Genomic DNA, 16,261 nt, shown 5'->3' on the forward strand with positions numbered 1-16,261 from the left:
GGTTCCTGGGAGTCAACATCTCCGATGACCTCTCTTGGACCTACAATACCTCAACTCTGATCAAGAAGGCTCACCAGCGTCTCTTCTTCCTGAGGAGACTAAAGAAGGTCCATCTGTCTCCTCAGATTCTGGTGAACTTCTACCGCTGCACCATCGAGAGCATCCTTACCAACTGTATCACAGTATGGTATGGCAACTGCTCTGTCTCCGACCGGAAAGCACTGCAGAGGGTGGTGAAAATTGCCCAACGCATCACTGGCTCCTCACTCCCCTCCATTAAGTCTGTCCAAAGCAAGCGTTGTCTGCGAAGTGCACTCAGCATCGCCAAGGACTGCTCTTACCCCAACCACAGACTGTTTACCCTCCTATCATCCGGGAGGCGCTACAGGTCTCTCCGTTGCTGGACCAGCAGGTCCAGGAACAGCTTCTTCCCTGTGGCTGTTACACTACTCAACACCAGGAAAAACATACTATGACTGTATGCACGTAAATAGATTTATTTATTGCTCATATTTATGTCGCTCTTCTAGGGAGATGCTAACTGCATTTCATTGTCTCTGCACTGTACACTGCACAATGACAATAAAGTTGAATCTGAATCTGAGTATAGCTGAAACTATACCTGGAGCAGTTTGGACACTTTTGGTCTTGTTACAAATAAAGAATAGATTATCCTTGGTTGATGTGTAATGAAGGTACAACAGAGCGATTCTCAGGAAGCTAGATTCACCCTAAGAGAGGAGGTGGGATTGATGGGTATACAATACAATACAATACAATATTTATTGTCATTTGAACCTCAGTGGGGCTCAAATGAAACTCTGTTTCTACAGCCATACAAACAAAAACGATTCCTACTAGACACACAACCAATTTAATTCACACAAACATCCATCACAGTGAACCTCCTCCTCACTGTGATGGAAGGCAAAGTCTTTTCTCTCCTCTGCTCTCCATTTTTCTCCTGATGTTGAAGCCCCAGGCGGGCGATGGTAAGTCCCACGACCATTTTAGGCCGCGCCGGGCGATGTACGGCCCCGCTCCAGGTCTAAATGTCACAATGTTGGAGCCCCAGCGGGCGCTGGAATGTCCCGCGGCCATTAAAACCGCGCAGGGCGATGCACGACCCCGCTCCGGGTCGTTCCAACCCCGCGACATGGGCTGGAGAAGTTGCGTTGCGGGAGCTCCGAAAAGCGGTCTCCCACCCGGACCCGCGAGTTCCCAATATCACAGTCCACAGAAGCTGCGTTGCTGGAGCCTCTGAGCTCCGGAATCAGGCCGCAGCAGCGATCCACCACCGCTCCCCAAGCTCCGAGGCTGGCCAGCCCCACGATAGTAAGTCCGCAGCTCCACAGGCTCCACGACTGGAGCCCCCAGGTCGTTCTGGCTGAATTGGCCGCTCCACGGTGCTAGGCCCCAACGACAACGGAGACCCGACAGAGAAAAGGTCGGGTCTCCCGTGCAGGGAAGAGATTTTAAAAGTTTCCCCCACCCCCCCACATAAACACAGTAAAAAACAGTATAAAAAAACACCACAACTACATTTAACTAGACAAGACAGACAGGCTGTAGGGGCCGCTGCAACAGTGTCGCACTGCAAACCGGAAACTAGTGTGTAAAGGAGAATGAATTTGTGACAGAACAGAAAAGATCTGAATGATGAAACATTTGTGATAGTATTTAAGATTCTGAGTGATATCTTTGTGAATGCTCAACATATTACAATTATAGGCCTAGTCTGGAAAACAAAATACCTTATTGCTAGATGAACAGGTTCAGGAGGACCCTCATGGATTACTCCTATTCCTGTTTCTTGTGTTCCTCAACGTGTTAATGTCCACATTGAGCATTCAGAATATAGAGAAACACTTGCTTTTTTAAGATATCTTACAAAGAAATCACACATTTGTATGCATTTTGAGTTCTTGAATATTCAATATGCCACTTTCTGTTGTGCATTTGAAATATATCCAGGAAAAAGTGTTGAATCAACATTTGTTTGGCAGATGAACCATTGATGCCTTCTTGCCAATGTGAGGCTGTTCTCTTTTTTCTATCTGGGTCTTTTGACATATATCAAACAATCTATATCATCTAATTTAGTTTGGTAAGATTATAATATATCATAAAAATGCAGATTCTTTATTCTACTAAAATATGTACTCTATATGTACTCTATATGTATTTAATAATAACATATTCTATATGTAGATTCCTATAACATATTTTGAGTTTGGTAGTAGCTGATCTGTCAGCTTGTTTCTTTAGATGTCTCAAAGCTGAACAACTGTTGACGATGCTCATATCTTCCTCATAAAAGTAAAAACATACATTTTTTAGACAAAAAGGTACCAAGATGTATATCATTTCCTGCTGTTGGTATCTATGGAAGATCGTCATGCTAAGCTGCTTAAGTTGTTTAAGGGCCTACTGCCTAATTTAGTTAATGAATTTTATTTTTTTTAACTTTTGCAAGCAGTTTGTAATAAAAAAACTAAAAAAATGATAATCTGGTTTTTAACATTTCAGAGATGCTGATACACTGTATCAGTGTGTACTGTCACAACAACAAAGCACTGAGCACAAATATGTTCTGGCATTGACTTCATCCAAATCATAAGCTGGAGTGAAGAGTATTTTTGCTCTTTGCTCACTCACTTTTGAGTTGCACTTGTCTGTTGGTGGCCAGGAAGGAATGTGACTTTTAAAATGTGTCCTGACCACAGAACTATAAAGCTGCAGCATGGTTTAATTACCAAAACTGTTGATGGCATTCTTTTCCTTCCACCAGATGTGGCTCAGTGGTGGCATTTATCCCTGCTTCAGAAGATTGTGGATTTGCATCCTCACTGAACACTTCATTAGTTAATTATAAAAAGTATATAAAACATTTCAGATGGGGTGCTGAATTGAAGTGCCATCTGTTAAGTAAGACATCGCACCATGCATCTTGTCAAGTGAATTGTAAAGATTGCTGGTGTCTTATTCAATATTTACGGAACTGATATCAATTAAACAGGTTTTCAGTTTATTTCCATTCTGCTCTCTGTGGAGCTTGCTTGCACAGAATGGCTGCCATATTTCCAAAATTATAATTACCTGCAAAACATTTAAATATTTTCTGAATTCACAAAAGATGGTGCATATATGCAACATCTTCCTAATGAAAATATCTCAATGCAGTGAAATAGTGCTTTCTCATTTTAAGACGCTTACCTTTTCCATATGCTGGTTGATACTCAATCAAACTGGATAGTGATAATGAAAGATTTTCTCTTGTTAATACCTGGGATTTTCCAAGAATCATTTTAAGATTCCATATTCTATGTAGAAAGCAGAATGTTGGGTCATCTTTGGTAGGTTGAATACAAATGTTGTAAATTAAAATCATTCCTCATTTGAAGAAACACTTCTGCTGTCTTTTTCATTCTCTGGCCATACTTGATCCAGTTGTGCATTGAGATGGATTGCTCATTATCAGGAAGAACAATATGGATTATTTGCATTTTGTAATATTACACTGTTTTGCTTTCTTAAACTACCCTTCTGCGTTATTAAAATCACTCTAGTTAAGGAGTAAAATAACTAAAATATTTACTTGAACTACTCCCAAATCTTATTTGATTTTTTCCCCATCTGCACTCAGATACAATTTCTCCAGCATCAAGTCCATCATCAGTAATCTTACCTACTACTCCATTGACCCAAGATGATGCTTCCACATCTGGCCTATGCATTGAATGTCGAGTGTGTGGAGACAAGGCTTCTGGCTTCCATTATGGCGTCCATGCCTGTGAAGGCTGTAAGGTTTGTGTGCTATGTTAATGTTGTTTATTAAACATGGGAGTACATTTAGTTTTTTGTACCCGTTCTGCCATTCAGTGAAATTGGTGATGATCCTGAAGCTCACCATCAAATGGAAAATAGGACTCATATACAAGGGGGAAAAAAGGTCAGTGTAGATGTGGTCGGCCGAAAAGCCCTTTTTGATGATGTACAAATCTCTGACTATAATCATATTCCTCTTTCCTCTCCAATAGATTTTGAAATCGAGCAGTATACCTACCTATTTCATAAATATATTCAGGGCTTGGCCTTAACCACTTTCCATGACAGAGAATTTCAAAGTTCATTGTGAAGAAATTTCACCTGATCTCCATTCTAATAGTATCCAATATCCTGTGATGATGACCTTTTCATTTGAGAACATTCTGACTCCTCCACCACCCACCATCCCCAGTGAGGGAAAATATCCTGCCTGCATCCATTCTGGTTTTGTGAGAATCTTGCATGTTTCAACGAGAACCCTTCTTATTCTTCTCAACTACAACAAATCCAGGCCTAGTTGACCAAATCTTACTTTGTACACAGGTTCTATTCCAGTGATTCAAGGCTGCATCCCTATATCCTTTCTTTAGCTAGGAGAGCAAAACTGCATTCAGGGCTCCATGTGTGTTCTCACTAAGGTCCTCTAGAATTTGCAAATCAAACTTGTTTCGGTGCACAAATGTCTTGTAATGAAGGCCACTTACCTCCGTAACCACATTGTTTCAATGATTAGCCTATAAGGACAACCATGTCCATTTTTACAACAACATTTCCAAATCGTTCACATTTAAGTAATATTCTGCCCCTCTGTTTTCCTCCCAAAATGGTGAACTTGACATTTATCCACTTTACACTGTACTTTCCGCATATTTGCCCTCTTCCTCAACTTGTCTAACTTGTCTTGAACTCGAAATCCCATACAAATTTGTACCTCATCCAAATCATTGATGTGTATTGTGAATAGCTGGTGCCCAATCCATGATCCCTGTGATGGACCATTAGTTATTGCCTATCACCCCCAACGTCCTATTTGTGTCCATCCCTGTATCCTGTCTGTCAAACAATTCTCAATCATGCAACATTCCTTTTCTGTTAGATCACACTGGATCCTGTGCATCAAGCCACCTTCTTGCCCGAATTTAATTTGCTTTGATTCTTTAATACTCCAGAACTACTTATCTTGGTCTTGAATAAAACCAATAACTGAGGTAGAGAATGCTAATGATCTTTGAAGATCTCCATGAAGAAATTTTCCCTCAGAGCTAAATGATGAAATGGGAACAAAAACTATAATTTGGATTTTTTTCGAATTATTGACGATGATTTCAATAATCATTATTAAAACACATGTTTCAGTTGACCAATTAATTTTGGATTATAATTACAATTTTAGCTCAAACCATGGCTATAGAAGTGACGGTTTATAGCTCTTATTGCTTATTGTTTTCTGCAAATGGGGAAACAAGGTCCAGGAGGATTATTTTGGACCAGGCATTAGATTATCAAATCAGTAATTTTCTCAGAATTTTGTTTCAGAAAGTCGCAGAAAATGCAGTTATTAAATATTACTATTCAATTTAAAATCAAGCTGCTTCATTAATGCCACTTTGACTTTTAATGTTACAGGGCTTTTTTCGGCGAACCATACGATTGAAACTGGACTACGATCAGTGTGAACGTAATTGTAAGATTCAAAAAAAGAACCGGAACAAATGCCAGTGCTGTCGTTTTCAGAAGTGCCTTTCTGTTGGAATGTCACATAATGGTACGTGAGGGTGGTTTCTGAAAATCTGGGGACAAAATTGGAACACTGTTTGACTGATTAAAAGTGCCTAAATTGTTAGCTGGTTGTTAAGAAGGAACTGCAGATGCTGGAAAATCGAAGGTAGTCAAAAATGCTGGAGAAACTCAGCGGGTGAGACAGCATCTATGGAGCGAAGGAAATAGGCAACGTTTTGGTCGAAACCCTTCTTCAGTTAGCTGGTTCTGGATTAATATATCTCTTTTCATGTAGTGACCCACGTGGCACGCAGCCCATCCCACTTTTGCTGCGCCAGCTAGATTTTGTATAGAGGATAAAAGCAATGATCAGTTGATGGGTCATGCAGCAGTTGCTAGGACCTGCATTAACTTCTTGGTGTTGCGAAGGATGGGCCTGGCCTTGTTGCCATGCGATGTGCCAGTCAGTTGGACATTGCCATGTTACCTGTCTTTCATGGAAAGAGTTTTCGAAACACCTACAACTACGTCCATCAAGCAGTGGTTCAGCATGGAGCGCTCTTTGGCCCAAAACTTGTTGGTCTTCCAGCACATTGAGATGTTCATAATGGAACGCTACGGACTGGCACATTCCAGACTGCAGGAAAGTATGTGCCGAGGGGTGCATTGAAGCTTTTTTTTCCCTTAACAAGGAGATTTTATTCAATTAATCACAGATACAGAGTACCGGAAAGATCAAAATGCCATTGGCAGTTTGCAAACATCAATCAAACAGTATGTTGCCATCCTTATCTACAATGCACTCGACCTCCCACGGCAACCAGCGATGGCGGAAGGCTTCCAGATTCCCATTGGACACCGTGTTCTCCCTCTCCAGGGACATGCGGACACAGACGTAGGTCCAGAAGAGGGGCAAGCAATTGACTCAGGCGGAACCCTCAACTCACTGCTGCCTGGACCCCTAAATGGCCATCTTGGCCAGGCCCAGGAGCAAACCGACTGGGAAATAACAACTGACTGTCCCTTGCCCCCTGCCCCCCCCCCCCCCTCCCCCCCAACTGACTGTCCCTTGCCCCCTGCCCCCCCCCCCCCCCCCCCTCCCTCCCCCATACTGGGTGACCAAATACCAAGAGTGTGGGGCTGAAGTTCAGCCAAAACCTGAGGAGATGCCCCTTCAGAACACTGAAACTTAGTGCTGAATCACCGTCTCAGGTCCTTCCGGTTACTGAGGGGCTGAATCAGTGGGGAAACCCCTCAAACAACACCACGAAGGGCCACATAAAGTGTCAATGGTGCTATGTACAAAAAGGATGTGCTAATACCACCATGTATAAAACCAGCCATGGTGAATGTATAGGTTGAAAACACTAAGAATGTAAAGAGTTTTGCACTGTTCTTTTTTGTATACTTTATATTATGAATAAAGTTTATTTTTGAAATAAAAATATTATCTCTGATAAGGTGAGTCCAAAATAAATTAAATGTCACAGTAAGCATAGATTATGCTGCTTTGTCTGTGTATTGTGTTGCTAAAATCAAGGCAGTGGGGCATGTCCAACAGGTCAGACAATGTTTCTCAGAGAGGAAAAAATCTCTGAGTCAATATGATTATAGGCAGAAATGGCTACTTCTGATGCAGACAGAAAGAGTGAACTCCCAACAGTTGGATAATTTACTTCTGGAAGGTTTCAATGTGCTTAGGTGGAAAATTAGGTGATGTTCTTCAAGCTTGTGCTGGACCTCATTGCAACATTGCAGGAGGCCACAGATGAAGGTCAAATGGGAGTGAAATTGTGGCATTTAGCCAGAAGCTCAGGATCACTCCTGAACACGAGTTTCGCTAAGCGATCGCACAAGCAATGTTTGGATTCTGAAATGTGGAAGAGGCCACATTGTGAAAATTGAATGTAGTACATAGGTTGGAAGAAGCACATATGAATTGCTGCTTTACTTGGAAAGGTAGTTTGGTCCTTGGATGGTTGGAAGCGAAGAGGTGAAAGGACAGGTGTTACATCGGAAATTCTTTATGCAGGAGAATGATAAGTAGATACGAGTGCAGATCACAGAGTTACAAAGGGAGCGATTACTTTGAAATGATCAAAGGGCAGGGGAATACATGTCAGGTGGTAGAATCTTGTGGGAACTGGCAGAGATGAAGGATCATCTGTTGAATCTGGAAGCCGATGGCGTGGAAGACAAGGATTAGGGAAATGCTGTGTTTACATTGCCTAAAAAGAGGTAGGTTAAGAGCAGAGGTGCAGCAACTAGATCAGATATGTAAGTGCTCTGTCCATTAAGTTAGAGAGGAAGCCACAGTTCAGAAAGAAGGAAGACATTTCAGAGACACCTTTGGAAATTGTAGAATGGGAGGAAGTAGAGTCAAGATAGTTGTGGGAATGTGTGCTTGTTATGGATGTTTGTCGCTAACCTATCCCCTGAGATGATGGAAAGAAAGGGATGACAGGAATCAGAGATGGAGCATGTGAAAGTGAGAGCAGGGTTGAAATTGGCAGAAAAGGTGATGACATATTCAAGTTCCGAAAGCAGTCATCTATGTACTCTGAAAAGAGTTAAGAGAATTGGCCTAAGACTGTTCCACATATTCCACAAAATACAGACATAGCTGGGCCCATGAAATGCAAACATCTAAACTTTGATATGGAGAAAGTGAGTGGAGCTAAATTAGAAGTTGTTCAATGTGAGGATGTTCAACCAGGCAAATGAATGCCTGACAATGAGGTCTGATTCTGAGACTTATTGATTGAAATCTATGAGCTATGATAGAATTGTATGTCTCACTTTATTTATTTTGCCTTTCCATTACTCAGGCCATTGCCCTTGGATTTATTTTGCCAAGGTAACATAGTACGTATGATTACAAGACCTATAACCCTTATTTAAAAGTGAAGGTTGTACAAGTTTCTAAATACGTCAATTAGAAAGGGAAGGATAGGACATGCAGGGTAGTAACTTCATAGTAATTTGTTTTTATGCAGGCATATCGTAATTACACTTGCCAAACAAATTTATCTTTTACTTCTTATAAACTGGTGGTTTAGTAGTATATATTTAGTATGATACTTTTCAGACATTTTAGAGAAGAGTTTGGTGTACGATATATATCAGTTATTTCTGTGGGTTAGCATAGAAGCAGGTTATTGTCTTTAAATAAACCAGTTGAACTTATGAGTGATAGAGAAATGTTTACAAGTACATTGTAAGATATTAACTATGTTAACCTTTTTTGTTCACTGAAGCACTTCCGGCAATTCATAATTTCATATTCCCCATATTCTGAAAATAACTTGCAAGATTTATGCCTAATTCAGGATATAGCTGACAATACATTCTGGTTAAAGTGAGGTATATTGAATCAGACGATTACATAAAAATTACAACAGGAAGCATTTACAATGTGCATAACATGTTATAATTTATGCACATTACTGTCCTAGAAAATTATGAGAAACTGTGTGGCTGCTACATAAGTCTGTTGTACACTCAGTAAAATGATGGTTATAGACAAGTGAGGAAACTAATTTCCCAGTAGTACTTGGGCATCCAGAAATGTGTTCAACTACACCTTAACTCTCTTGGTGAGACCACACCTGGAGTATTGCGTGCAGTTTTGGTCTCAAAATCTGAGGAAGGACATTATTGCCATAGAGGGAGTGCAGAGAAGGTTCACCAGACTGATTCCTGGGATGTCAGGACTGTCTTATGAAGAAAGACTGGATAGACTTGGTTTATACTCTCTCGAATTTAGGAGATTGAGAGGGGATCTTATAGAAACTTACAAAATTCTTAAGGGGTTGGACTGGCTAGATGCAGGAAGATTGTTCCCGATGTTAGGGAAGTCCAGGACAAGGGGGTCACAGCTTATGGATAAGGGGGAAATCCTTTAAAACCGAGATGAGGAGAACTTTTTTTCACACAGAGAGTGGTGAATCTCTGGAACTCTCTGCCACAGAGGGTAGTTGAGGCCAGTTCATTGGCTATATTTAAGAGGGAGTTAGATGTGGCCCTTGTGGCCAAGGGGATCAGAGGGTATGGAGAGAAGGCAGGTACGGGATACTGAGTTGGATGATCAGCCATGATCATATTGAATGGCGGTGCAGGCTCGAAGGGCCGAAGGCCCTACTCCTGCACCTAATTTCTATGTTTCTATGTCTATGTTTCTAACTCAGTATTAAGGAGCATTGGCCCCTTTTTTTTGGAGCATTGGCCCCTTTTTTGTTGTGTGAACAAATATCGAGCCCCGCTTCACTCAGACCCCTTGTCAGATCATACCTGTTGATCTTTTTATATGCCATCATTTCATATGTGGCATGGTGCTCCAGCAGCCTGGGTTCAATCCTGACCTCTGACATTATGGAGTTTCCATATTCTCCCCCTGAGAATGTATGTTTTATCCAGGTGGAGTGCTTTCCTCCTGTCCCAAAAAGATTAGTAGGTTAATTGGTCACTGTAAATTGCCCCTAGTATATGGAGGTAATTTACAAAAATCACAAAGTATGGTTTCTTAACTCTTTAAAATCTGCACTCTTTGCAAATTGCATTCTTCTTGTCACAATTGTTGACATAACCAAATCACAATCCTGCAGTATCACCCTTTCTGTCTAACTTTCTAAAGTTTCTCTCACAGGTGCAATTAGGGAAGAAGTTCTGGTGAGGAAGTATAAGCAGCTAGAATTTAAATTAAATGGTAGAGTAGGAAAGGTGACCATTTCCAAATTACTACTGGAGCCATTTGCAGATTGACATAATGTCATTAAGATCAGAGAGTAGACTGAATTGCTCAAAGGTAGATGTGGAAGAAATTGATTTTAATTGCCAGCTTAAAATAGCTTTCTCTTTCCCCAGTACTGATGTTGGTAATTAATACCGATGGGCATATGAACAAGTAGAGATGGAAAATAGAGCATGTATTGACATATAGGAATAGTACATTAGCATCGTTTTCAGCACAGACGTTGTGGGATGAAATGGCCTGCTCCTGTGCTATATTTTTCTTTGTTCCTTAATCATTCAATACATCAATGCTCCTAATAGTCCTACCTTTACTTCAGTGCCCTCCATAATGTTTGGGACAAAGACCCATCCTTTATTTATTTGCCTCTGTACTCCACAATTTCAGATTTGTAATAGAAAAAAGCACATGTGGTTAAAGTGCAGATTGTCAGATTTTAATAAAAACGCCATTTTTAGACATTTTGGTTTCACCATGTAGAAATTACACTTGTGTTTATACATAGTCCCCACCATAATGTTTTGGACACAGCAATGTCATGTAAATGAAAATAGTCATGTTTAGTATTTTGTTGCATATCCTTTGCATGCAATGACTGCTTGAAGTATGTGATTCATGGACATCACTGGGTGATTCTCTGGTGATGCTCTGCCAGGCCTGTATTACAGCCATCTTTAGCCTATGCTTGTTTTGGGGGGCTAGTCCCGTTCAGTTTTCTCTTCAGCATATAAAAGGCATGCTCAATTGGGTTCAGATAAGGTGATTGACTTGGCCACTCAGGAATTGACCATTGTTTGCTTTGAAAAACTCCTTTGATGCTTTAGCAGTATTTTTGCGATCATTGTCTTGCTGTAGAATTAACTGCCGGCCAATGTTTTGAGGCATTTGTTTGAACTTGAGCAGATAGGATGTGTCTATACCCTTCAGAATTCATTATGCTACTATCATCAGCAGTTGTATCATCAATGAAGATAAGTGAGCCAGTACCTTCAGCAGCCATACATGCCCAGGCCATAACACCCCCACCACTGTTTTTCACAGATGAGATGGTATGCTTTGGATCTTGAGCATACTCTCCTTCTCTCCTCCATACTTTGCTCTTGCTATCGCTCTGATATAAGTTAACCTGCGCCTCATCTGACCACAAGACCTTTTTTAAGAACTGGTTGCTCTTTTAAGTACTTCTTGGCAAACTGTAACCTGGCCATCTTATTTTTGCGGCTAACCAGTGGTTTGCATCTTGCAGTGTAGCCTCTATTTCCGTTCATGAAGACCTCTGCGGACAGTGGTCATTGACAAATCCACACCTGACTCCTGAAGAGTGTTTCTGATCTGTCGGACAGGTGTTTGGGGATTTTTTTTAATTATAGAGAGAATTCTTCTGTTATCGGCTGTGGAGGTCTTCCTTGGCCTGCCAGTCCCTTTGTGATTAATAAGCTCACCAGTGCTCTCTTTCTTCTTAATGATGTTCGAAACAGTTGATTTTGGAAAGCCTACGGTTTGGCTGATGTCTCTTAACAGTTTTATTCTTGTTTCTCAGTCTCATAATGGCTTCTTTGACTTTCATTGGCACAACTTTGGTCCTCATGTTGATAAACAGCAATAAAAGTTTCTAAAGGTGATGGAAAGACTGGAGGTCTGAGAGCTCTCTTATACCTGCATTAAGGAGGCATTTAAACACACCTGAACAATTACAAACACCTGTGAAGCCATGTGTCCCAAACATTATGGTGCCCTGAAATGGGGGGACTATGTATAAACACAACTGTAATTTCTACATGGTGAAACCAAAATGTGTAAAAACACCCTTTAATATTATCTGACAATGTGCACTTTAACCACATGTGAGTGTTTTCATATTACAAATCTCAAATTGTGGAGTACAGAGGCAAATAAATAAACAATGGGTCTTTGTCCCAAACATTATGGAGGGCACTGTGTATACTTTGCCCTTACATTTGACCTTCCAAAGTGCAACACCTCACACTTGTTTAAAATCCAGCTGCCATTTCTCCACCCCCAAATTTCCAACTGATCTAAATACTGCTGTATCCCTTGACCATCCTCAGCATCCAAAACTCCACCAATTTTTGTGTTGTCTGCAAACTTATTTTACTAATCAGACCATCTATATTTTCATCCCAATATTATATAAATTATTATAGGTTTAGTATTATTAATGTCACGTGTACTCGGGTACAGTAAAAAGCTTTGTTTTGCATGCTATCCAATCAAATCAGATAATACTATATTATAAATACAATCAGGCCAAACTTGAGTACAATAGGTAGAGCAAAGAGAAGATACATAGTGCAAAATATAGTTTTTGGCATTGTAGCTCACCAGTTCCATAGACAAAGTCCAATGTCTGCAATGGAGTAGAAGTGACTAAGACACTTAGCTTATGGAAGGATCGTACAAAAACCTGAAAAATAAGGGGAAGAAGCAGTTCCTGATGCTCACTTGAGTAGTGTGCACTTTCAAGCTTCTTTTTTCTCCCTGATGGGAGCAGGGAGAAGAAAGAATGATTGGGGTGGGACAGGTCTTTGATTATGTTAGTTGCTTTTCCGAGGCAGCATGAAGTGTAGATGGAGTCAGTGGTAGGGAGTCCGGCCTGTGTGATGGACCAGGCTATATCCACAACTCTGCAATTTCTTGTGGTCTTGGGTAGAGCTGTTCCCAAACCAAGCCGTGATGCAACTCTACAGTTTTGCAAGAGTCATTGAATAACTGCCAAATTCCATATCACAACAAATGATGTCCTAGTACAGATCCTTGCTGAACCCACTGGGTCCAGACCTTCAGTCAGAGAAACATCCATGATCTTGTGACTTCAATGATAACGTCATTTTTGTGTCCAACCTACCAATTCACCGTAGATTTCATTAAACTTAACCTTCAGGATTAGCCTTGTCAAGTGTTAGCAAAGTCCATGCAGATAATGTAAATCACTTCCTAAACAAAAAACAATCAGAAATGTGAGACAGAAGCTCCTTTTCACAAAGCCATGCTGAGTTTCCGTAATAAACCATGCTTTTCCAAATGTGAGTAAATCCTACCTCCGGATTTTCTTCAATAATTTTCTTACTGCCATGAGGATAATTGGCCTATAATTTCTTGATTTGTTCCTGTTGCCCTTCTTAAACAAATGAACCACAGTGGCCGTTCTCCAATCTTTTGGGACTTCCCATGTGACTAAAGAGGATGCACAGATCTCTATCATAGCCATGGAGCTATGCAGGATGGAAACAGGCCCTTCAGCCCACCTTGTCCATGCTGGCCAAGTTGACATACTGGGCTTGTCTTATTTGCCTGCATCTGACCCATAGCCCTCTAAATCCTTCCTATCCATATCTATCCAAATGTCTTTTAAAGACATTGCACCCATGTCTATTGCTTCCTCTGGAAGCTAGTTTGAGCTAAAACTGCCCTCCAAATGAAAAGGTTATCCTCTTACACCAACCTTATACAGCTGCAGTATGATGTACCAACTTCTTTACTCATTACTCTTCCCATTGAAGGCAAGCATGCCAAACTACTTCTTCACCACAATATACACCTGACTTTTTCAGTTAATTTTTTTAAATCAATTTTTTGTCAGAATTTAGTCAAGTGGTTGATTTGATTTTGATTTTCCCCTTTGCTCTTAATTATAACTTTGTGAATCTCTTCAAGGTAGACAAGAAAAACTTTACAGTACTTGCTAGCCAGTTTTACACTTGGAATCCTGCCTGTTCGAAAAAGGCTGAATAGTTGGATAGTTCCTTCTTCTACCTTCCCTCTTTCTGTGTCAATCTCAAGTTCGATCTTCCTACCTGTTTCAGTTTACATGATTTAATGTAGGAGTTCTGAATCTGCGTGTCCACCACTAAATTAATTGCACCCAGTATCTCGCTTGTCCAAAGGGAACATCAGCACAAGTCCTTACAGTTTGTTTTACAGTTGTGAGAACTTGTTCATTCACTCCACCCTCACCACCCCCACCCCGCCCCACCACTTCCCCAAACCCCAATCCCATTGTTAGAGTCTGTTAGTTTTTCTGAAATTTCTTGTGCCATGGTAATGCTCATGTTCAGCTGATATAATAGAAAGGTCTTTTCCGTGACCGACTAGGCAGGCAATTCATAATCCGTGATTGGCCATGCACTCCAAAAATATGACTCTCCTTATTTTTGTATTTCTAGGAATAGTTGACCTTGTTCTGTAATTTAAAAAAAACTGCTTGAAATAGCAGGTCAAGCAATATCCCTAGAGAGCGAAACATTGGTTTTCAAGTAACTGACATTCAGATTCCCCCCCCCCCCCCCCCCCCCCCCAAATCAGAGGCTTTGATTGGATTCTCTAATATAAAGGCATAGATAGAGTGGATGTGGAAAGTGTTTAAGAAGGAACTGCAGATGCTGGAAAATCGAAGGTAAACAAAAATGCTGGAGAAACTTAGCGGGTGCAGCAGCATCTATGGAGCGAAGGAAATAGGCAGCTTTTCGGGCCAAAACCCTTCTTCAGACTGAGGTCAGGTTGGTTAATGCGGACCGAGCGGAGGTGTTCGGCGAAACGATCGGCAAGCCTACGTGCGGACCGAGCGGAGGTGTTCGGCGAAACGTAGGCTTGGCGATCGTTTCGCCGAGCACCTCCGCTCGGTCCGCTAGACGAAGCGTAGGCTTGGCGATCGTTTCGCCGAACACCTCCGCTCAGTCCGCATTAACCAACCTGACCTCCCGGTGGCTCAGCACTTCAACTCCCCCTCCCATTCCGTATCCGACCTCTCTGTCCTGGGTTCCTCCACGGCCAGAGTGAGCAACACCGGAAATTGGAGGAACAGCACCCCATATTCCGCTTGGGGAGTCTGCATCCTGGTGGCATGAACATTAAATTCTCACAATTTTGTTAGCCCTTGCTGTCTCCTCCCCTTCCTACCTCTCCCTCAGCCCTCAGGCTCCTCCTCCTTCTTCCTTTCTTCTCCCCGCCTCCCCCCAACCTTCCATCAGTCTGAAGAAGGGTTTTGGCCCGAAACGTTGCCTATTTCCTTCGCTTCATAGATGCTGCTGCATCCACTGAGTTTCTCCAGCATTTTTGTGTACCGTGGATGTGGAAAGGATGTTTCCACTGGTGGGGGAGTCTAGGATCAGAGATCATAGCCTCAGAATTAACGGGTGCTCTTTTAGAAAGGAGGTGAGGAGGAACTTCTTTAGTCAGAGGGTTAATTAATCTGTAGAACTCATTGCCACAGAGGGCTGTGGAGGCCAAGTCAGTGGATATGTTTTAAGGCAGAGATAGACAAATTCTTGATTAGAACTGGTGTCAAGGATTATGGAGAGAAGGCAGGACAATGGGATTAGGAGGCAGAGATCAGCCATGATTGATCGATGGGCTAAATTGCCTAATTCTACTCGTATAACTTGTGATAAGTATATAATTTACTTTTGATTATTGATCTATGTTTTATTGAGGTGCTCCTTTCTTTTCACCTGTCACACCTTGTGTTTCAGTATATCCATCCAATTCCTCGTTATTTTCTTTGCCTTGTTTCTGTTTCCTACATTTATCCCTCATTATCCTTTTAAAATCTGCCAAACACTCCATTTCCTCTTTCATTTTATATTTATTCTGTATTAAATGTTACCAAATGTTTGAATACTCTTCCTATCTTTTTTCACCCAGAGAGTTGTGAATCTGTGGAATTCTCTGCCTTAAAAGGCAGTGGTGGCCGATTCTCTGGATGCTTTCAAGAGAGGGTTAGATAGAGCTCTTAAAGATAGTCGAGTCAAGGAATATGGGGAGAAGGCAGGAATGATTGTGGATTGTGGATGATCAGTCATGATCACAGTGAATGGTGGTGCTGCCTTGAAGGGCCGAATGGCCTACTCCTGCATTAATTGGTTATTGTCTATTGCCTTACTTTATCTAATAATTGCGACGACTAACCAATGTACAGCCCATTTGTTTTCTCCTTTCCCTAGCTTC

At 41.3% G+C, this 16,261-nt stretch overlaps 1 protein-coding gene across 3 annotated transcripts in view; it reads left to right on the forward strand.

Annotated features, from left to right (window-relative positions):
* LOC129706149 (peroxisome proliferator-activated receptor alpha-like) overlaps window positions 1-16,261 on the forward strand; it is a 47,012-nt gene that overhangs the window by 17,136 nt on the left and 13,615 nt on the right. For all 3 annotated transcript variants that reach the window (XM_055650169.1, XM_055650171.1, XM_055650170.1), the window contains exons 4-5: window positions 3,647-3,807; window positions 5,455-5,593. In XM_055650169.1, coding sequence (XP_055506144.1) covers window positions 3,647-3,807; window positions 5,455-5,593 — 300 coding nt within the window. The remainder of the gene's footprint in view (window positions 1-3,646; window positions 3,808-5,454; window positions 5,594-16,261) is intronic.

The sequence above is a fragment of the Leucoraja erinacea genome, chromosome 19, assembly GCF_028641065.1.
Source record: "Leucoraja erinacea ecotype New England chromosome 19, Leri_hhj_1, whole genome shotgun sequence".
In the NCBI taxonomy this organism is placed as follows: Eukaryota; Metazoa; Chordata; class Chondrichthyes; order Rajiformes; family Rajidae; genus Leucoraja; species Leucoraja erinaceus.